Source organism: Trachymyrmex cornetzi, unplaced genomic scaffold, assembly GCF_001594075.2.
Source record: "Trachymyrmex cornetzi isolate Tcor2-1 unplaced genomic scaffold, Tcor1.1 scaffold92, whole genome shotgun sequence".
Classification (NCBI taxonomy): domain Eukaryota; kingdom Metazoa; phylum Arthropoda; class Insecta; order Hymenoptera; family Formicidae; genus Trachymyrmex; species Trachymyrmex cornetzi.
The window spans coordinates 2084865-2109338 of record NW_017300267.1 but is presented as its reverse complement, the minus strand read 5'-3'; the positions used below and the strand labels follow the sequence as shown (position 1 = coordinate 2109338).

The 24474-nt window shown below is 35.3% G+C and overlaps 1 protein-coding gene across 1 annotated transcript in view; it reads right to left on the bottom strand.

Annotated features, from left to right (window-relative positions):
• Window positions 1-4449: 4449 nt before the first annotated feature.
• Window positions 4450-24474, bottom strand: part of LOC108769579 (protein Wnt-6) — a 39153-nt gene continuing 19128 nt past the window's right edge. Inside the window, exons 3-5 of the mRNA XM_018520614.1 lie at window positions 6941-7060; window positions 6397-6596; window positions 4450-5893 (exon numbers count right to left, since the gene is read on the bottom strand). Coding sequence (XP_018376116.1) covers window positions 5432-5893; window positions 6397-6596; window positions 6941-7060 — 782 coding nt within the window. The 3' untranslated portion in view covers window positions 4450-5431. The remainder of the gene's footprint in view (window positions 5894-6396; window positions 6597-6940; window positions 7061-24474) is intronic.

Genomic DNA, 24474 nt, shown 5'->3' with positions numbered 1-24474 from the left:
AACTAGAATTCTAATAGAGTTAATTAGAAAGTTTTGATTCATCCATTTTTAACTAGAATTCCACCAGACATTTTTCTCAGTGCTTATGCTTTATGCAAAGGTTGGTACTCCGATTTTAAATATTTATGTGCAAACTTTAGGTAAAATCTACACATATATCTGAATTTCATTGTTTCTATGTATTGTATAATATGCTATAATGCACAATCGTAATGTATTTGCATTTTAAAGTCCCAGATAGGCGGCATTTAAAATTAGGTCAAACAAGCTTTTTTAATATAACAATAATGATAATATCATCATTTTTTTTATGTAATGTAATTTGTGCGCATGTTTTATTTCCAAATTTTTATTAAAATGATTTATTAAAATCAAAATTAAGATAAGAATAAAGAAGTATATATGATAAATACATAAAAGTATTATACGGTTTTGAACCATATAACCATTGGACTTTGCGTCGCAAGTCCTAACGTTGCTCCCGTATTACATCCAGTATACGAACATTCGTGAAAAATGCGACGGAGGTTGCTGCACCTATCCGAGACGCGCGAGGAAGGGTACGAACGGACGCTCGTTGTCGTGGAAATTTATCATCAGCTTCCACGAGACGTGGAACGGGCGAGTGCTCGCGCATTAAGCGCACGCTCGCGGGAGGGTTGCGCGAGTGAGGCATGGGGGCCTCGGAGAGAAGAAAATAGAGTCACGGCGTGTTCCCGTGGTACGACGTGTTCTTGCGCGGCCGAAGAGGGCGGCCAGGGCCGATTAATCACGGTCGCATTTTGCGGTTTTGTCGCGCGTCACGACCCACGTGCGTTCCGCGGGCTCCATTGTTCCGCGCCTAATCGTTCCGGGAACGGTGTCGGACAGTCGTACGCCGTGGGAGAGTTCCCGTCGTACGTAAAACTCCTCGTATGTGCATTTTGCGAGAGTCCATCCTCCACACTCCATCTGAAGTGCCGGTCTCGGGTCCGGTTCACTTAAGAACTACAACTTCAACTTAATATATTTGTTTTCTGGTTTTCTCTGTCTACATCAGGTAGAATAGCAAAGAAAACGATAAGCAAAGAATATTAGATTAGACTTAATTAATCCGGACTTTAATTAGCGCGATTTGAAACGGCTCGCGATTTCATTTCAATTTAAAAGTAATAATCCTAACGTAAAAATATCAACTATGAAATATCTCCTAAAAGATAGATAAAATAATTTTCATATATCAACTCCTCTCTATGTAATTATCGTTATTTTCGTAATGTCTGGTATATTCAATAAATCAATAAAATTATATCATTTCATTTCGTTCTCTCTGATAGAGCTAATGGTAAAACCAAGACCGAAACCGCATTCTCACACCGTTCCTGATGATCCAATGTTTTCATCAGCGCGTAATAATCGGTGTACCGCGTTTTTTTCCCAAAATTGAATTACCGGGAAGCCTCTCCTCTCTCTGGAGGAGTCTCCGCTTCTCGGCCCCGGGGAGACAAGGATCAGAAATACGGAAGGAGGGGACGAGAGGAGGGATGAGGTGAGGGCAAGGTGGAGATTCTAAAAATGGCGTCGCGGACCGACCGACGGCACACGGTAACTCCAGGGCCAATTTCGAGGGGCCATTTTTCCCCCGAAGGGGAACGTCGACGGCAGCCGAAAATTACCCCGCTCGGACCACCCAGTCGTCCCGCGGCAGACCAATCTCCTGGCCATGGGCTAATCGAGTCCAGACAGTCCCCCTTGGTGGGGCTAATTGCGCCTCACCACTTTCGTACCTCCGAGAGGTCGACCTCTCTATTAAGAGACTTTTATCCGGACGCGCTCGCACGCCGTGCCGTGCCGCGTCACGTATTAAATTGGAGGGTGTAAGCTCGCCTCTCTAAGAGTCTTTTCTTTAAGGAGGGTTTTTTAGGGGGGGGAGGGGGAGGGAAGGGTAGCTTGTGTGGGAATGTATGGAACCGTTGGTAGTAAATCGCTGTTGATCAAGTAATCTCGGACGTTCGTGATATTATGCAGGAAACGTCCTGTAAATATATCCCCAGTTAGATTGTGACTTAAAAATGCTGCAGCTATTTAATGTTTAATTATTAAACTACGACTCTTTACTTATTTTATAATATATCTATCTTGGGATGGACAAATACATATAATGCATAAAAAATATACGTTTTAATAAATTATGCCATAAAAATGTTAATTGAAATAAAAAAAAATTAAATAAAATGTTCTTCGAAAAATAAGTCCATATGTTTCATAAGCTATGTTTCCTGATAATATTATTTATTGTTTTAAACATAAAATTAAAATAAACATCGAAAAGATGATCATTGTTAATATTTAATGCTTCTTAATTTAGCCCAACATTAATCGCTGGTATTCTTCAATAATATACATTTATAAAAGTAAAAATATATAATATAAAAATATAAGATCTGTTAGTTCTCAAAAATTTACAATTGAACAAACTGTCGCGCCAGCAGACTGGAAAATGTAAAAATAAAACAAGGGAAAGAAATTTTTTCAGTTTATGGCTTCCGCTATCGCCAAGAAACGATGGATGCACGCGATATGGCGCGAGCCTTCAGCAACCTTTATGGTTATGCGAAATTCCTCTTGATGGTGGCCGTAAAACTATTTTACAAAAAATGGCAGTAGTCCTTTTTACTGCCCGTGTGACTGTCGTGTATAAACCTGAATTACAGGTAAAAGCCCGTGTTCTACACGGCGCCTTGATATACGAGACCTCCTAATTCTCGGTGTTTCCTTAATTTATCCCTATTATCACATCTCCAAGCACGAAGGGACAAAAAATTCCTCGTCGTGCGAGAACGTGTCAAACATCTTTCGAGATTAATCTTTTAGCACTCTTTTTTATTCTAAGTTTGACCAAAGATTTTGAAGAATCCTGTTCAAATAACAGTTACCATTAGAATAAAAAAGAATGGAAGAAAAGTAAACCAAGTGAATATCTAACGTCAACAATAAACTGAAGATTGTTAACGGGCTTAAATTCTAAAGACAACAATAAAACTAATGTGCAAACAGATAAATTTTATATGGCACAGATCTTTACACACTTTTATTACTTTTGCAAATAGTCTTCTACGCGTTTAAATTAAAATATATAGATATTTGTCAAATATTTTATACATATAGGTATTGAAATCATCATGCATTACTATCATATGTTATCCTTAAATAAAAAAATATATAATACTATTACTTACCTGTTACCTCAGTATTACAAAAGAGATAATTCATTTGAAATAAACTTGGATTGAATAAACTGGAATTTAAAATACAATTGTTTATATATTTGTTCTTTTTCCTAAGATAAATCGTCACTGCAGATAAATTGATTAATCTTAATAATAACAAACGAGATTCATCCGTGAATATAATTTTATCCGTATTTAATAGATCAGTCTTATATACACAAACAAGAAAAATAAGCTAAGAAAAATAAGTAACGAGGTATAGTTTAAGAATTGATAAGGAGTGTTTATCCAAAAATCGAGAGAATACGTATATCTCGTTGGTAGACGCGTAAACATTGATCGATCGAATCGTAACGTATGGCACAAAGCTTAGGTCACGCAAAGGGAAAGCAATGTAATTATGATACGCGTCAAACGAAAGCAAAGTCCCGAGTTCTTCTTGCACTGAAAAAAAAGATTGGCTGCTGCAGCAAATTAGATGGTAAAATATGGCATAGCATTTTTAATTGACTGTAGCAGCCAATTTTTGGTTGCAGCCGCCATTTTTAGATTGCGTTAGTCTATCCGCAATGTATAGAATTTCAAGAGACTGACACAACCAAAAATTGTTGCTACCAATTAAAAATATTATGCCATATTTTACCATCTAATTTGCTACAGCAGCCAATCCTTTTTTTCAATGTGGATATAATAAAAAAAGTTTGTACAAAAATTCAATATCATTGAATTATTTTCGATACCACTAAAATCGAATTTGTTACTTGGGACTTCGCTCAAAGTCGTAGCGATTTTAAGCAGAAAAGCGATTCACCAGGCATTGCTATATGGATAACGGTGCGATACTTTGACGGATATGCGTCATGACGGATATTACGTAAATTCATTACGTTATCTTATATGTATACCTTAATTATATATTACGAGCACTGGAGATACGTGGAAAGCCCGAAACATGATCGCCTTGCGCAGAGAGAAAGCGTAGGCGATGTTAGTAACAACTACATGTGGAGTCGATTCTACATACCAGAAAGTCCATCAGGCTTTGTCAGAGCGATGTGTTTTTATCAAAAGACATACAAAGTTGCATGAAAAACAGATTTCTATTATTATATTTTTCTCAACAATACTTATTGTTAAGATAATTTAAACGCTATTTTGTTATCAAAATGATATTTTGTTAAGAAAAACATTTTTATCTAATATAACGTAAATTCTTTGTATTATTCTATCATCAGCTCGCAGAAAGTAGCAATCTTATATCGCGCATAACAAAAGTCTAGAAGGCAACAAGAACCTGCCCTGATTATATAACAATAAAAATCTTTGACCACAATCTATATCGCCAGCATTGATAATTGCCACGCTTTGTGTCAAATATAAAAATAAATATACGGGTCTGTGTTCAAAATTTCCAGTTTTATGATCATCAGCAATTCATAGATATATAGTCAAAGATATATATTTTTTTGTAAAACACGATAAATCGCGCCTAGCTACATTCGCGATTCGCGTCTGACTTGGCTCGCGCATGTACTACTGACGTCCCTATATAATCCCACTTCTCGCGTTTACACACGTCACGCACAATAAATCTCTTCAGAAATCTTACATACGTATTTCTCGCTAACCTAGATTTAATCCAGCCCTGTGTGATCACGATAAATTGTAAATCACATATCGTCTGAATATTCGTCAGTGAATATTCACGATCAAGTCATATTCTAGAAATTGATATATTACAAATGCTATTACGTAATAAGGCGTATATCACGAACGTGTCGAGAGAAAGAGACGATTGAGTCAATGGCAACGATAGAAGTCGAAAAGTTTCAATCGCGCTAAACATCGACACTGAACAATCTCAGAACACACTGAATGCTAATAAAAACTAATTTATTAACGTTTTTCAGCAATTACTAAAAAACAAATGAGAGAAAGCTCGATAACCTACTCCTCCCATTGTTATAAAAATATATTTTAACATCGCAGTTCTCTGCAAAACTCTATAGAACTTTTAAAACTCTACGAAACTCTTCAATTATATAGTTTTCTAGTCCATCGTTATGGCACACGTCAATAGGACTTGCGCAAAAAATATAAATCATTCATTGTCTCCTCAACTTCACTCTAATCTTCCACTAACACATGCAGGACAAACTATCGCATCAACTCGATTCTCAACACTATCATATATCGATACAAGTTTTTCACTTACGTCGACACTAGCGACAAGTGTTGACGGTCTTCTTGACAAGACACGTATTGCACGTGACCTCGCAACACCACCGGAACCTACACTGACAATTGACCTTCTCCTTGACGATTCTGGTGTCGTAGCCTCTACCGCAGCAGAGGAGCTCACAGCCCTCGACCCCAGGACTAGTCGAATTACATTGACGACCTGTCGTCCCTAAGGAGCCAGTCTTCCTATTCGGCTTGCAGAAATCTGGCGAATCTTCGCTGTAGATCAAGTCGAATCTACCGGGCGGCTTGATCGTGGGACCCTCAGTAATGAAACTATGGCCGTCGTTGCTGGGAATGACTTTGGCCGCGCCGTCAAAGGACTCCTTCAGGCGGTTGCCAACTTCCCGAAACGGTGGCATCTTGCGCCAACAAGTGCGCACCGTGCAGGAGCCAGACAGCCCGTGGCACTTGCATTCGGTCCTCATGAAGTTGCGTACGGCCTGAGGAGCGAATGTACATAGCACGTCGGGTAGGAACATATATACCTATTTTATCTTTTTAACAAAGGCTGAGGATTTTTAAATTCTAACAATTATGTACAGAAATCAAACCCAAATATATTAAAGACTCAATAATTAAAAGAAGTATCGACTGTAAGGTTCTCGTTAAGATAAAGCCTATATAATGATATTAAAACATATCTTTTAATTTTGTTAAAATAATGTTTGCTAGAGTCTTGAAAATAAACATTATCAAGAACGATGAAATTGGAAGATAATTGGTTCGGATTTAAAATGCAAAATGCAAAATATTTCGAATATTATCTTATAAATAATAGAACATGGTTCTTCCGTTGGACAATTGAGCACAAGATTGATTTCAAAATTGATTTTAATTATCACGTATATGATGAAAAAATGACAATAAAATCAATTAAATAAAAGCGCATGCACGTATAAAAAATTAGAAGTATAAATGGAGAATAAATATAAAAATAACTTACCAGACGACCGGCGTCGTTATTATGAAGCTTTACCAACGTTTTAATATCGCTTCTTTTACGATATGGTGCATCCATGAATTCCCGGGATTTTTTAAAGCCAAAGTTTACGTTATCGCCGCATCCTCCCCATTCCCAGTCCCCTTCCGTCGGCAAACTTTTCTTCGCTTCGATCGTACGAGCAAATTTAGCCAGACGATTACCTGCGGAAATTGTAATTTTTTCCTATTTTTAAAATATTAATCGCGAGGAAAATGATATAATCCGGAATTTTTGACGTTTAAAATTAAAAAAAAAAATTTATTGATATTTCTACTTCAATTTTGAAGAACTTACGAAAATAATGTTACGCTAGTGTTACGCTTTTTCTCAAAGTAAATATAAATGTACCTTTTATGCGAAAAAGTAAATTTATGTAAAAAAGTAATAATAATTTCAGTATTAATGGATTTTTAAAAGCCTATAAATTACTGTAAATTCCGATGAGAAATTAATGGGAAATCGATATGCGAATTAAATCACAAAGGAAAAGAGAGTAAGCTTTTACCCTTCGACGTCATCTTATCGCAGGAGCATTCCACGAGGTCACCCATAGTGCAGGCTCTGGTAACCGCATAAGTAACTCCAGCGGCGGTGATGGCGTTCACGAAACCCGTCTCTCGCGTATCTGCAGGCACATGGAGGGGAATCCGAGATCAATTAATGGACTATTACCGTGGTAGCGTGGTCCGCAACGTAAATCACCGATCGCGAAACAAGAAGAGGCGCGCCCGGCGCGCATATGTGCGCGGTAAGCGAGTGGTAATAAAAAAATCAGCAAGAATCTTCCCGGTCGCAGAGAGTCTCAAACGAAGGAGGATGTCGGAAGATAACGTCGGCAAGGGTTAGGCGAGGAAAGTTGAAGAAGGTCGCGCGCAATCAGATTGCCCGAGAAACAAATCGGATTACGCGTCAGCCGGCGAATAAGACAATTTAGAACCTTCTAACATATGTGCGTGCCGGACTCTTGGAATACATTAATTAATGATATCGTTCTAAATAACATCTGCCAAAAATAATTGACTCGATAAAAAAATTTCGTAACAATCTTCTAATAAAATTTATCGCTTCTTTATACAATTTTCATAATATAATATATACCTGAATGTTTATATATATATATTAATAAAAATATATATATTTGCAATATTTTTATGTAATTGTTATGTATTCATTTCCTAATATATGCAGTATGAAACGTATAAATAAGTGATAGAATGGTGTATAATCTAAATTATTACTTAGCGTATTACTTCCCGATTAGACTTCGGTTTTAGAAACTTCTAGTGATATCTTAATAAACACGTCTTGTAGAGGTTGAATAATCTAGTTGGTTGAATAATTTAGGCCACTTAATTTGTGAAGGCATATCTGTAATTACGACAGTATTCAATCGCGAACAAGCTATGTAGAACGAAAACCGTCAATTCATATAGTTATTAGATCTTGGTACATCGTTATCTGAGTGTCAAATATAGAATGGACTAGCGATGGAAGGTATAATTTAACATTAGATACAGTATGCATGCAGTAATTACTTATATAGCAACATCTATAGGAAGTCGGTACGTGTCAATTAATCGATATAATGATACACGGTTAACGCTTCTTTAGTTTTTTTCTGGATATAAGAAATTACTATTCGCAACTGCGAACATTTACATATTTCAATAGTGTCGTGATTTCACCAGATTTCGAATGATTACGTAAATAATTAAAAAAATCATCTAGCTCTAAAGTCGATATCATTTGGTTTTACATATATTGATTAAAAACATACTATAATAATATTATACTGGTTAAAAAACATAGTATAATAGTTTTAATACATATACATTAAAATTATTATACTATATCTTTTTAACCAGCGTTTACCTGATAACATATTTTGACTAAATTTAACATTGCGCGATAAAAAGTGCAATAACCGATCATTTCCCTCGATATATCCTTTCTAAGAAAAAAAATTTATTTTAAATTTATTAAAAAATTTGTCTTCACAAAATAAAAATTAGTGATTCTAGAAGGCTCTATATATATATATATATATATATATATATATATAAAACAAATATTCTAAGCTTCTTTCAATCATTTCACCTTAAATTCGTACACAACCCTCGTCTAAAGATATCGAATTGCAAATTCTATCTGGTAGTTCCGTGAGATGTGGGTGGTACCGATCGCCAATGGGCCATACGAAAAGATCAGCTCGCCAGTATAAAAGAGGTATCGTCAATGTTGAAGGCCTTAGAAGCAAACGCCCATCGGTCCCACAATTCGGGCTCACGCTTGTCTGATTGCAATAGGTGTACGACGGAGACTCACGCCCTAGTCGTCCGATGCAATTCCTCGTGATGTGTGTGTGTATTTGGTTTCACTTGTCATGTCTCCACTCAATCATTAAGCGGACAATGCACACAACGCCGAATTTCACCCCTTTTCAAAACGGAAGATCGCCACCGCCCCAGCTGGCCATTGTTTCTTATATATAGTCTTCACAAGCATCCGGTTTTTTGCAAAACTATAGAGTACCTTTCTCTTTCCGCATTCTCTCCAAATGCATTTTATTTCTTTAATTCTTAAAGAAATAATCTTGTAAACTATTCTAAATATTACTATTTTTCCTATATATTATATTTATGTGTATATAATATATATATACATATATATACATAATATGTACATATTATAATATGTGTATACATATTTATTTATTTCAGAAATTAAGGTATTTGTGTAAATTATAGATATTTAATTAATAGTGTATATATTATTTATACATATATGTATAATATATTAATATATACATGTATATTACATTAATGTGTGGATATTAAATATATATATGTTTAAAGATTAAAAAATTTATTTTATCTTGATTAAACGAGCGAATGTATAGATTGTTAATTATATTCTGAAATATAATATATTACATCATTCAGTTCTATATGATTATATACCCAATGTCTTCACATAAATACACAACCAATAGGAAATAAAGCTCATAACGGTCGAAGCTGGATCTTTAGTTCCATCATTTCCTATTGATTGTGTATTTACATGTATACGATCCAATAAGATTCTTATCGTCTTTATATAATTTTATAATATACTGCAAATCATTAAGGCCTGACGAAATAATTTTTAATTTTTAAAATTTTTAATTATATATCAATACGTGAACATCATACTGATATACATATAATACAAGTCTAAGGCAAAATCCAAAAAGGATCCATCTCCTCGTTAAATTGACGATATCGCCTTTCATTTAATTTTATTGCGAAATACCGATCGAGAAAACCAAGATCGTCTCGTGTTGATCTTCGCGTCGATATGATCTCTGCCGATACCGACACGCCGGAATTAACTCATAACGTGGAATGCCCGCCCAATTACGGATTCCAAGGAAAAGGGGAAGAACGGAATCGGTAGCTATCGTGAATATCGAGCAGCGAAGCATCGGCAATGCAGAATAGTGCCGCGATCGCATCTCCTTTTCAGAAACTTGATGCGCGATCTTCTGTCAATTATCCCAATATAAACAGTGATGTCGATAATATCGGTCGATGTGCCGCCAGAGAATAACAATATATTGTTATCGTTTTTACTATTTTATTTTTACCTCTTACTTTTATTATCTTGTACACTTTAATCATAATATATTCTACGAATTTATGTTAATCTAATAAAAATTTCTCACGTAATCCGTTAAAATCTCTAGATTTCTAAACCAAATGATACGCGCTTTATAATCCAATATTGTCATAAAACAATAAAATAAGAAAAGAAGCTCGAACGAAAAAGGAAGAATGGGCATATATGTATCGAGGGTAGAAAGCCGGAGGGAAACGCGGAGATGAGGTACAAGAGGTCCGGGTGGTGGGCTCTACTGTGACGCCAGGGAGGGGTTATACGCGTTAAGCCCGGTTCTCTGTGGTTCCCATGGATTCCAGGCGGGTATCTTCAGCGCGGATCGACAGCGCGGACGGAACAGGAGGACGCAGGCCAAGGAAAGAGAGGAGGCTGCCTGCCATCGCTCGCGTATCTTCTGATGCATCGCCTCACCTTTCAGTGCGTATTTAAACGATACGATAGTTTTATACGAGCGATCTGATATCGGAGCTTCGAGAGCGGGAGAGAGGCCCGGCTAGCTCTCCTCTCTTGGCTCCCGGCGTGGCCGCATTCACCGCTTCTTCGTTCACGAGCGGAGATCGATCGCTCGCTCTATCTCCGACTCCAACCTTCGCTCGAACCAACGCATCGGCCCTTTAACATGACGGAAGCATCGAACTCTTTCGAGCTCACGCGGCCGGATCGTTTACGAGAGACCCGTGAACTGCTCTTTTTTTCGCAGCCTCCTCCGCTCCTCCGGACCACGAGGCGCCGTTAAGATCGATTCTGAATCTGAACGACTATCGAAAAAAAAAAAAAAAATACTTAGGAAGTTTTTTAAATCATGACTGACAGCCTAAATTATCTATCTTTAAAACATCAGGAAAATTATTTTAATTTATTAAATTACCGCACGTTAATACTTTAGATCCATATTTCTGAATAATATTTATAAAATTGAAGAGCTTACTGCAACAGTGAGCTAATCCACATTTTCCGTAAAAACGGAGAAAATAACTTTAAAGTTAAAGAGATGGGAACAGTAGATTAACCCACAGTGGGAAGATCCATATTTTTTATAACTGTTGCAGTAAATCTTCAATTATTTTCGCAAGGGAGAAGAGAAAAAGAGATAGAAAGAAAGAAAGATCTCTTAATTCTAATAATGAATTTCCAATTTCTTCATTTTCAACAATCACGATCTCAAAAATATTTGTTTTATACTATTACGACCAGTTATCTTTGCCAAACAATCCAATATATAACTATATTTTATCTTTATATGTATTAGGTGTTAAACTTAATTCCTGCCGTTTTTCATCTCCGAAATTGATTTGTTTCGAAGGGAAATACCTTAATCAAAGTATTATTAATTAGTAATAAAGTAGAAAATGGAGGAAATTACTTTGATTAAGGTATTCATTCATCTTCCCTTCGAAACAAATCAATTTTGGAGACGAAAAACGGCAGGAATTAATTAACACCTAATATAATGATTTTAATATTTGGACTGAGGCAGACCTCACGTCAGACACATTTATATTAAACGAAAATTTTTTGTGGAAATACAATTGTACGATCGAAGGCCGTTCAATTTCGCATCTTGTAATATTTTCCATTCTCGAATGACAATCCGTCTGAGTATTTGATGATCGCTTCGGTGCTCGGAGAATGCCGGAGGTGCAGAGGAACGACACATAATATAAATCACTTCGAATCAATTAAACACGAGGGATCGCAAGCCGATGATCTCGCGATGCCGTGCCAGCTGCACCTGTGGGCCCTTCGTCTCGGGTCGTCCGGACGGTTCAGCCAATTATCAGCATTCCAGGGCATTATCCTCAGAGCGGGACTTACGCCGTGTTTAATTGCAAATGGTCGTCTTCTTCTTTTTCAACCCCTTTCGCGTCTTCTTCAGCTCCCCCCCTTGCAATATTCTCTTCTTCTCTCGTTCTCATCATTCCAGATGAGGGAATAACTCAGCCGACAATAAAATGCAACCGGATAGTGGATCATTTTATTTCCTGAACCCGAAGAAAATATTTTTCCGTGAGTTCTCGCTGTTTTCTTAAAACGTATAATTATTTTAAATTTACTCATATCACGTTGGTTTCGTAAAAAAGTAAAGGTAGTAGCACGAATAACGTCTCATAAAGTAATAAACGTAGTAATAAATCAAGCATAATCATTTATGCGACTTACAATTTCAAATTAATATTTTAATGTTTTGTTTAATCGACAGAAATTAAATACTAGTAATTTAATACAGCATTAAAATTTGAAATATACAAATAATTGTGTTAGTTTTGCTCTTTATTTGCAACGAGTAATATCGCGGCAACAATATGTGAACATTGTCTTTCAAATATTAACTTCAACAAGTGCAACGTGAGTAATACTCATTGAATATCCAGAAAGATCGCTGAGGGTCAAGCATTCGCGCAAAACGTAATGGTCGGCATGCACTTTCCAGTTTTATAAACCTCTCGTAATGCTAATAATGTCGGGCATATTCGAACCTTTTGATGGGGGATCAAGACGGCGTATAAAGATCCCGTTTATGGGTAAAAAGAAATTACACCGCTTGTCCCGTGACACGCGTTGCATCAGCGTTGCCACTTGACGTATACATAAATATACACGGTGTATCAGCGTTCGGCGTTCTTTCAATATTGCTGCATCAAAGCGAGGAATGTCGCGAATGAACGTTCCACTTACCGCGGACATATACATGTCGTGTCGTCGAAATGATCGTAATACATTTTCTCGTAAATTATGTAACGTCGGTCGTGGATCACATGATCGCGTAATTCCCTCGTGCTGTCTTATGCACTGTGTGTTTTTATACTTATGCAGGATTTCAATATGCGGCGCAGTAAGTAATAAATCTTGAAAGAACGATAAATTAATAATAATAATATCTAGATAGATATTATGCTAAGATGAATTATAATTCGACAACAGAAGGTGTATTACAAGATACAAAATTAACTTTTATAGGAAGGGAAAGCCATAATAGTGGCGTTGAAACAATGTCGTATTTTGAGGAATGCAATAACTTTTATATGAAATATTGTACAATAAAAAAAAAACGAATTACAACAAATCTTACTCAACGAGAGAGAGAGAGAGAAGCTGTAAGATTTTTAAAATAAATACCTGCTCTCTAAAGATTATACATTTTTTTTAAATTATTTTTTTCCTGTATAATCAAGCATGCTAATTTTCCAAGAAAAATCCTAGAAAACTTAAATATGATTTAAATTATAAATACTTTGCCGACATTTAATTACAAATACTTTGTAATTAAATTTTCCATTAGAAAATAATCAAATATTTTAATTTGTAATCGTATTGTAACTTAAAAAATAGAAATTTTCAATGTATCTTGTATAGTCTTAAAATTAAAAATAACATATCTATAATAATATATTCTTTATAATGCTTTATTAATGCACACTTTATTAATATCTAATATATATTTATAGAATATGCAAAAGTGTGCAAAAGTAATTGCATATATAGCTAAGCACGTACATTTTTGCATAGGGTTAACAAATCCCTCGTAAATCTCACGGTGATTAATCGGTCGGATTATGCAAGCAATTTGCGGCGATGCGTCGGACCGCCATTGTAGGAATTACGTCGCCGTTGTGCTCGATCGACGCACGTAGATACTATCGATCGTTCTCAATGCTACAACGGGGTGATTTGTTTAGCAGTGAGACAATCTATCGGGCCGATTCATGCACCGATTCATGCGCAGTAGATCGTACTTAGTATTGATCTTCGCGTTTAAGTATACGTCTTCGCCTTTCTTACTTACAATACTACAATTTGTCCTTAACACATTTATTGTAATTTTTCACTCTTATTATGATGAAATAAATTAATGAAAAAAATATCTTGAGAACACACAAGTTATTGATAAAATTATAAAGGATTTTTTTTTAATATTTGCAACTAATAGAAATATTATATCTTCCACTACTATATTTATTTATTTTATGTGATCATCTAATATATATCCAAACATTAAAGATGTCACTAATCAAAATAGACAGAAAAAAATATGGCGTGTTCTTTTAACACAATGTTCATGTAGAATACTCTTATTTATGATCTCTTTCTTTATAAAATAGCTTGCCATATTTCCTACATGTGTGCATCATTTTTGTACCGCGTAATATCGTAAAAGTACGATGTACCACAGGGCAATGCAGAAGAAAAAGAAAAGGACAGAGGAAGGAAAGGAAATAACATTAGACGCGCAGGATGTAGGCGAACACGGGAAAGGAAAAGACAGACGACGTTAAAGCAAGACGAAGCAGGTTAAAGCGAAAAGAGCAGCGCGAACGACGATAAATCTCGACGGGCATCCGTAAATAAAGTTGAGAATATTCAATGAGAGAGGAAGATAGCGAGTGCACTTGCAGCGGGATGGAGGACAGGAGGACAAGAGGATGGAGAAGCGCGCACGAGATCGGCTCGCTCGCGCGAGTACCAGATCTTCGCTGGCCCGCTCTTCGACTCTCCGTGATCGTACCGGGGGAGAAAATCTTTCCAATAAATACCGCGAGGAACGGACGCATGAATGCCGGCAAAAATCGCCGAATGACCAATTGCGGCGGGAGCTCCTCAGGCGCGTTCACCTTTTCCCCGAGATTCCAGCGGATTTTTGAGAACCGCCGCACCATATCACCGCTGGATTCTCTGCTCTTGCAGGAATTTCTCTCGCTTCTTCTCTTTCCTGCACCCACCGTTCTCGTCAAGCATTCTAAGTTCCATTCGCTGTGGCGTACCAAGCCTCATCGTCGCACGAGATATCGCGGTAATTACGAGATATCAAGAGTAAATCGAGAAAAACGACGCTGGATTATTTCATCTATTATCTCCCTTAGCGCATAACAAGAACAGAACTATTCGAATTGTACGCTTTTACACACATTTTTTATCGATCATACGTAAAGTTTGATTGCCCTTTGCATATTCATATTTGCATATTTTATTTCAATTAATCAAACGATTTTCTTTATTTTTTTTCTTTTAAGGAAAGTTTCCTATTAATAAAATTACAATCAAATTTTGCGTATCAAGGATGTTCGATAAAGTATGAAAATTTGCATATCATATGTCGTAGACGTGATTTGTGATTATAACGCGAGAGAATTGTGCGGGGAGGAACATTTTCGTCGTCTCGTCGGTAAAACTCGCGAAGAAATGCACCGAAGTTTGACAAAAACTCATAAGATACGACGAGAGGAAGGTAATATAAAGACGACAACAGCACTGGTGAGTTCTCCTTCCTCGGTTCTACCCGTTCTCTTCTCGACGCCGTGGAATCGACGAAGCATTCAAATGTCAGGCCGAAGAAGTCTAACGGAGTAACAGATCTGTCCTGGTCCCGCGGCGTACTTTTTTTCGTCGGTTCTCGTCTGTCCTGCTACCTCCGTCTTCTACACCCTCCCGCGCATCCGGAACAAAGTTAAACGTACGGTAGTCGAGATACAATAAACGTACGGGACACTAAACTGTTTGCTGTTGTCAATCCTTTGTGGAGACGACACCGGCCCGGGCGTTCTCGCGATGCAGTGAGCCCATTGCTCTTCCAAAGTACAGTTCTTATAAAGAGTAATCGCGCAGAAAATTCATTCTTGCTTCTGCATCCATTGATACATAGTTACAAAATAAAAAATTTGCGATCAGTGAATAAATGCAACTCATACAATTATATCGGTATTTTTATATAAACGTCAATTAAATTAATTATTTCCCCCATTTATATCGATTATAACGATTAATTTCAATCAATAAACTGTTAAATTTTATAGGGTCAAATTAACTTAATGTGAGTCGCCACTGCTCCTACTAAATATATCGTTATTTTTAACTAAAATGATAATTAAATTTGACACTATATAATGTTAAATTGATATTGTATAGTGTCAAATATAACCATTGTTTTAGTAAAAAATAACGATATTATTGAGTAGGAGCAGTAGCGACTCACATTAAATTAATTTGACCCTATAAAATTTAACAGTGTAGAGATAAATTGTACTGTGAAATATATGTTAATTATTGATAGGGCTTTTTTTATGCTGATGCAGTCGCGCCTCGTGTATTTTGTTCGCTGTTTATAGTTTCGCCGGGAATGCACACGGTTCACATGTGGTTAACATCGAAGCTAATAGTGTTAATAATATGACGTAGGCTTTCGTCCTCTCACTAAGGAACGAAGGAAAGAAGTCAAGACTCCTTCTCTCTTTTTGTATTTATTTCTTTCGGGATACCGTGATATGATGCCTGTCAGGACCGGTCGCATGAGGTATCTCTTTAGTCATGGATAATTTCCTTCCTACCGGTTTCTACGACCGTTGGAAGCGAGAAAAATCAGGCTTTTCCTTCGTACGACACGCTTCTATGATCGACGCTCATGGTTGCGCCATTGTTCCTCTTGTCACGAGAGTGCCACTGCTACTGTGCTTTATGAATGATTCATGTAGGCCAACTCGCTGCGGGCCAGCATCCGGTGTGCTAATAATATTTCGTGCACATCTTTGGCAATATTGTGTGTAAGCCAGAAACAAGAAAAACCCCCCCATGGCGACATATTCCTGAGAAGTAGCACCGCGGGTGATGGTTACTGTGAGCGAAGTGCTCTCGACAGATATAGCTTGTAGTCACGTCAATTGCTTTTGCTTCACTGACCTTGCTTAGAATTAGAGAAGTAAGGTCAGTGTACTGCCCTAACGTGACTACAACTCGTTTTTAAAAAGGATGTCTATATATTTCCAAATGGTTTAACCATTATGAGGCGCATTCCTTTAAGTTTAAATAGAATCAAAACACATGTGAAATATTTGATGTTTGACAGATAACATCTGTAACTATTTAAAAATTCACAATATTTTGGATACATTAATGTATCTCGATATTTCCTATTCGTTATTAGTATTTCAATTTTAATTAAAAATAAGAAATTATTTTTATATTCTGCATTGGTTAAAGTTTAAATAAATTTGATCATTTGTGTATATATAATATATTTCTTGACTTTATACCGTATTTAAAATACTTATAATTATTATTACTATAATAAGAATCATTAAAGCTGTTACATAAGATTTTTTCATAATAAAATTTATCAAACAATTTTTCTCAGTTCTCGAAAATAAATTTTATCAATTTTCCACATACATTTATTATTAAATGTTCATCCTTTTATTAATGACTGACAAATATCGACATGAACGAGTAAAGATTCACAAGGTACGAAACAAACTCGCGAAGCCCGAACGACGCAAAGGACAAATATCTTTTAAAGGCCTTTTAGTAGATGTTTGACACGTACACGTGACGTTATTTAATTTCCGTACGTGCGAGATGGGAAACAGGAGAGGCGCGAAAACGGGCTGGGAATCCTATATGGAGCGCATTAGTTAGCGCCGCATTCGCGAGACGACGAAAACACTTAGCGTTATGCCGCTAAATCCGTTTCAGTCCTTCTGATTATCGCTGCTTCGTGTTCGCGTGAATTTCAACGCACGGTCTAACCCGTTTAAGGGACAAGTCAGGACCACGAGTCGTTAAAATGCTCAACAATATTCGCGTAGAAATATTAATTACGATCAATCAACAGGAAGCATAATCAAACGCTGCATAAAATATTAGAAAAATGACTAATGAATTGAATAAAAATTAGTATTTACAATGTTGAAGAAGCATCATCTTCGTGGAACTTGGCATTGAATTCCTCAAACTTGATATTTCACGCCCTCCGCGTTTCCTCGTGCTTCACACATTTCTGTGTTCTATAAAGAGTCATCCGAAGATCGTAAAATAGGATGAGCCGAAGATTTTACGAGCGATATTAGCGGGATCGCCGGCGCCCTCACTGTCGAATAATTAGTCCCCGATTTAGTAGAGGTTCCACTAAACTTGCTGCCCCTCTATCTTATTAGGGATAACCTCAGCCAACCCTGTTGAGAACGATTTGAAAAACGACTGCCGGACCACCGTCATGGAGAAACTGTGGTAACACTTTTTATTACGCGTAAACTGTCCTTTTTATTTTCATCAAGAGTGTTAACGAATCAAGAGATCCTTTCATTTTTTCTTAATCTTCTCTCAATAACGTATGTATATATTTTAATAATTTACAGCACTCGAAAGAAGCTATAATTATTATACATTAAAATTATTATGCATAAATAACAATAATTGTAAGTATTGCATTTCAATGACAAAAATAAATAATGTGCAAAATCATTTTTCAAGTAAACAGTTTTTCACTACGACATTGAAAAACATACATGTTCTGAGAAGTTTCAATTTGCAGAAACAAATGATTTTGCGACCGCTCTCACGGAAGGAAAGCATCGCGAACAGACAAAGGCACGCGAGCTCGAGTTTATTAATGCTCCAAGGTGAGCATCCTCATTAGAGAGTTGGGAAACCGCAAAGAAAAGAAACGTCTCTCTAAAGTAATCCCAAGATGGCAAAGCATATATGATCAATCGCGATAAGACAAAGTCGCCATGAGAGCGATCAATCTAATTGTAACGATGAATCAACGTGATGTAGCTAATTGCAACACCTCTATCTTCGAATCTGCGACTTATAATGGCTGCGAGAAAGTTCTTTCGAGAAAGCCATAATGCGGCTCGTTAACCTCGGACTTCTTCTCAATGAAAGAATAAAATCATTACGTTATGACTCTGGCTATCCCTCTTCTCCTTCCACTCTCCGTTCAGAGAGAAAAGAAAAGAAGAAAGAGAGAGGACAATTTGTTGATTTGGAGGAGGCGGCCACTTAGACGACCGTTTTCTTCGTCACTCCGTGAATTCTGTGGAATCTCGGGATGAATGAAGAAAACCACTCTCTTAATTTAGTCGAAACCCATCGATTCGACGATCGTACCTGCCGGAGGAGAACCGGGAATCTCTGCGCGGGGCAGCACAATAAATTCCTTCCTCCTCCGCTTCTCTTTACTCCAGAGGTAGCTCTTTCTACGGGTTTTTGACGCCCGTGTTCGTCTTATCGCGACACGCGGCACCCCTCAATTAAGAGGTGCTGCTCGTCCACGAATGTTATACCAGGCTCCAGGGGCCCCCGGGGTCCCCGGGACCACACAGCGGGAGCTACCTGCTGGGCCTAAACTATCGGCCGAATCGCGCCCATAAAAATTAAACGTCGCCAGATAAATAAACGTCAATCGGGAATTAAGATAGGCGCCGCCGGTAGCATGGATCCTCATACGCTTTTTCCCTCCCCCTAACCCACCCGTTAGGAATTTTTCCCCAGAGATGCATCCGAGAATGGACGATAGATAAGCAAGCCTCTGATGTATCATCAGTCGAATTTTCGGCTTGGAAAAAACCTACAAAGCATCTGTCTCTGCGAGTGTATCATTACTAGACATTATCGAATGGTCATACTTGATCTGAAATACGTGACATAATCGATGAAAACAAATTTCATCTGTTTTAGGACAAAGTTTTTCAAGTGAAGTAATTCTTTATAAGTACACACCAATTCCAGTGTAAGTAAAATGTGTGCCGATTATTTGTTGATCTTAAAACAGTTCTAAACCAAAGCTGGAATAGTAATATTTGTACAATAACATTAAACTGCTTGTGTCAATTTAATATTATTGCAAATAAACATCTTAGAAAGCTATACATATAATAATTTGATGTGAATATATAATCTTACAAACTATAAATAATTTATTGCAAAAAATATTACTTCATCCGGGTTCCTTATTTATAATTCTATATTTAGAATTTTTATTTTAGTTCTGTATTTACTTTTATAGACAAAGATTTATAAAATATGAATAAAAAATATTTCTATAGTATGTTATTATTTTTAAAATGTTTATTTTATTTTTAAAATGCTTCAGTTATTTATAATTAGATACTATATTTTATTGCTTATTATTTTTTCAATTATTTAATTCAAATAAAAGGTGAGAAGCTGAAAGTTTCCACTACCAGAGCTTCCACATTATTTTTGTTATTCCTTGATAAAGAAGCAAAGTATTTATTTCTTATATTTAACTTATCTATTTTAAACTTCCAAACGGAAAAGAATAGCTCGAACAGCAGGATTCGGTAGCCAAACTTCACGTGTTCCTTAAAATCTTTTTGGACAAAACGGGTGGCCTAGAAAGTCATATATTTCTTCCGCCTACAGATTCCTAACCGCGATCTGTCTTCAGCTTGTAACAGATAATAGTCACATGTATCAATAGACCCTATTTACGATGTCGCAAAAGCTGGATTTCTAAGAAATAGTATGTGTTACGTTAAAGATTAAAAACGACAGATTAATAATAATTTATTTTTTTTTTTTTAGTAGACATAATCTTTGCATGCAATTTACAGATTTGTTTAAAGTATGACATTGATTAGTTCATATATATTTGAGACAAAAAGAATTAACAATTATAAATTTTAAATTTTTTTATCCAAGAGATAAGAATGTAGTCCTTTAAAAAAAATCCGACAAATTTTAATTTTTAATTCAAATAATCAATTTAAGAAATAACGATGAAAAGTAGATAATTATACTCTAATAACGGTAATTTAAACAACAATTAAACTATTAAATGTAATAACAATTTTATTCCCTAACAACAATAATTCAATAAGGATATAATACGGAAGTATATAGAAATACATAGAGTCGCTACAAAGCAGCTCAATAAAAACGGTATAACGGTTACATGGGACTTCCTAAGGTAAGCTGTCCGCAAACGGAGTCACAGATAAATGATGACGGCGAGAATTGTCACCCGGAACGACCGGTTAACACATTGCCGCCCCTGTCATCGATCCGCATCGTCCAATAATGCATTTTGTAGACGAGATTTATGTACCTGCTGTCCTACCTTTTCCTGACAGAGGCCTACCATTTTTTGGGTGTAACTTCTGACTCTACGATTGCTTCGTAACACAAAGCGATATTTATTTGACAAACTGATTTGTCGTCTACCTTTCTTATTTCTATTATCAATTTTATTATTATTATTATTATTATTAGTTTCATAACTTTTATGTATTTATGTACATATCTCAAAGCTAAAAGACATAAAAAGAACTGCAGTTCTATCTGATAAGCGAATGTCATGAAATAATAATACAACAAATACGAGGACGCGTAGATATACTATACATGGAATAAAAACTCATCATACTGGACGTCCTGAATTTAAGTGGCTAAACTTTGGAAGTATGTACACTGAGAAAAGTCAATAAAATATACGCATGAATTAATCACTTATGTTAGTGACAGCCCGTAATATAGACTTTAATTGAATCAACAGCATTTTTTTCTCAGTGTAGGGAATCTTTTTTTTAGTTTATCGATTCCCTACACGGTTCCGAAGTTTGGCTATTTGAATTCGGGACACTCTGCAGAAACAACAATTACAAATTCTTTACAACCCAACACAACACATAATAAATTTTACAATTACTTGATAAAACGTATATAATCGGACTTTGTCAACTTACACAGCAATCATCTTTATGGAGTGAGACAAGACCATAAATGACAAATAGAATGCAAATTAACTTGCTGCAGTGATATTGTGTTTCGAATCATATTTGTAATGATTCTTTTAAAAATTAAAATACGAAAATTAAAGCCATATCTGTTACACTAAAGAAAGATGTCAAGTATTCATCCAGAAATTTACATATATTTCTATATAATATTTGTAAAAAAATAATTATAATTAAATTTTTATTCAATTTAGAAATAACTATTTCTCAAATTAAATATAATACGATTGTATGCATCTCAAAAAATGAAAAAAAAACAATCACGAAGAAAAAAGTCATCCTCAAATTCTGTGTTACAGAAAGTAGAATTACATGTCGAATGATTGTCTCCGCTTTGTAATTAATATGACAATCAATTATTGAGGTATTATGTAATATTCTGTATAACAAATTTGTACATATTATTTACACATATCTTTATGTGAAAGTAAATGACTATATCTAAATACTGTAGGATTTCCGAAATATCCAAAAATAAACGAAAGTACCGAGCGCGGTGTCTATTCGCTTAATTAAACTATCGTTTTATTTATTCGGGCTGACGAGTTGTCTCGTTAATAATATACTATCTCCCGCATCTCTCACGAGTGAATGCCGATCGTCAGGCATCCCCGACGGTGTCGTGCTTAATACGATCATCGATCGCCAGGCGTGGATTCCACGCGCGTCCGCATTTAGCGTCTTACCTGAGAGACGATCCTGTATCAAATCACGATCGATAGGATTGACGGCGATCTTTAGATCGCGAGAGAGCAAGTAAAGGAAAGAAAAGGGTGAAAGTGGGAGACAAAATGGACAGACTTAGCCGCGGTTCGTCGTAGCAGAAAGACTTTAATTAAAGGAACATATTGCCACTAATATCCGACGGACAGTGTCAATCTGTCAGGCTACCATAAGACACCGATCTGATCGGGCGTTGGAGACCAGCACAGACTATTGAACACGTCTTCGATTTGGTTGTCGTGACCAATCACCCAAAATTAATATATCGGATGGCTAACTGAGTAAGCGAACCACGCAGACAGTTTCATCTTTCATCGGATTCAGATTTACCGCGCACAGAGAAAGAAGGTCCAAATTCGATTATGTGTGAAAACTGAACGATCGACTGTTAACGTGATCAAGATGGAATTCGTTTACGCTTGTTTACAAATTCTCTACTATCCACGATGAAATAAACGCATCTATGTTTATGCAGGATCAATAAATAAATGCTATTCTTCGATGAAAATAGACATCATAATTATTATATTATATAATATTATATAATTTAATAGAGGAAGATCACCGATACCGACTTATTTTTAGACAATATTTTTTAAACAAAAGGTAAAAATACAACTTCAAAAACATAAATACAAAGTAAAAAGTGTCTTCTATCAGATAGTATAAGCAATTTTTATAATACTGTTAGCAATTAATTAATAATTAAGTTTTTCGTAAGTTATGCAAAAATGAGCGTCTGACAAAATGGACTCCAAAACTGACATAGTAGGCAATAATACCAACATTCCTATTCTATAAATAAAGATATGTCCTATATTCTGTAAAGAAAACTAATTTATGAAACTATAAACATTTAAAATTATATAATATTATCAATAATACAGTCACTATTATTTTAATTACGCAATTTGCAAAAGAACACCGTAAGAATTTTCTTCTCGGATTCATAGAATTGGTTTTTAGCTAATTTGATATAGAAATAAGCCACAAATATATGAATTATAAGTTTCTGCTTCTTTAATTAGCTAAACAGATCATGATTTTATTAGTATTAATAAAGTGCAATAGTAAGTTTCTGAGAAATAAGGGGATGTCACTTTAGGAGACCTATGTCAGTATCGGCGACTTTCCTCTATATAATATAAATATAAATTTATAAAATATAGATTATATTTAATATTATATAATATAATAATTATATATACATATCGTATTATATAATACTAATTATAATGAAAATAAAATATAAAAATTGGCAAAATTTTGCTAATATATTTTCGTACTAAATTTATTAAAAATATTAAAAATAAATGCTTTCGAAATTAAACATTTTTAAAGTATTTTTTTCTATATATGATAATATTTAGGTACTATTTTGTATATACGATAATAACATACACTACTCTTCTATGAAAAGCGCTCTAGTGAATTTTTACCGAAAAAACCTTAAAAAAATAAGAAATACAAAATATAAAATTTTTTATAATGCTTTAAAAATGAAAATAACTGTAGGTATATAAACTTAATTGCTAATAACCTTAATATGTCATATAACTGAAAATGAAGAAATCTGACATCTCGACGAAGAATATGAAAATATTTTCTCGTTTATCATATTAATTATTTTTATTTAAAGATATTCAATTAAAAATTACTTCAATAATTTTTATTGAAAATAATTGTATTCTATAAAATTTTGGAATCTCATAAAATATATTAAAAAACTATATCGAGAGTATACACGAATAACTTTCATCAAGGTAAACTTCTTTTTTTTATTTCAGTAATTATGTTAGTTTTTTTGTGTAAATTGCTGACGAAGAAACAAGGAAGTTAAAAAGAATCAATTTTTTAAAGGATAATAATGATATGAACGCGGATATGACATAAACGAGCTATAATAATATAGTTCGTGGAACTTCGATTTCTCAACATTCCGATCAGTTAAGTATTCTTATTGGCAATAACGGTGGCATTATCATTATCATCATATTACTACACGCTATTTGCTGTGACACCTTGCAGCTTGATTTTATAGTCGTATACGCGTCGAAGTGGTCCCAACATTAAAGAGAGTAGTTATTATCTTTTTTCTAGCCACCGAAACACTATATATATATATATA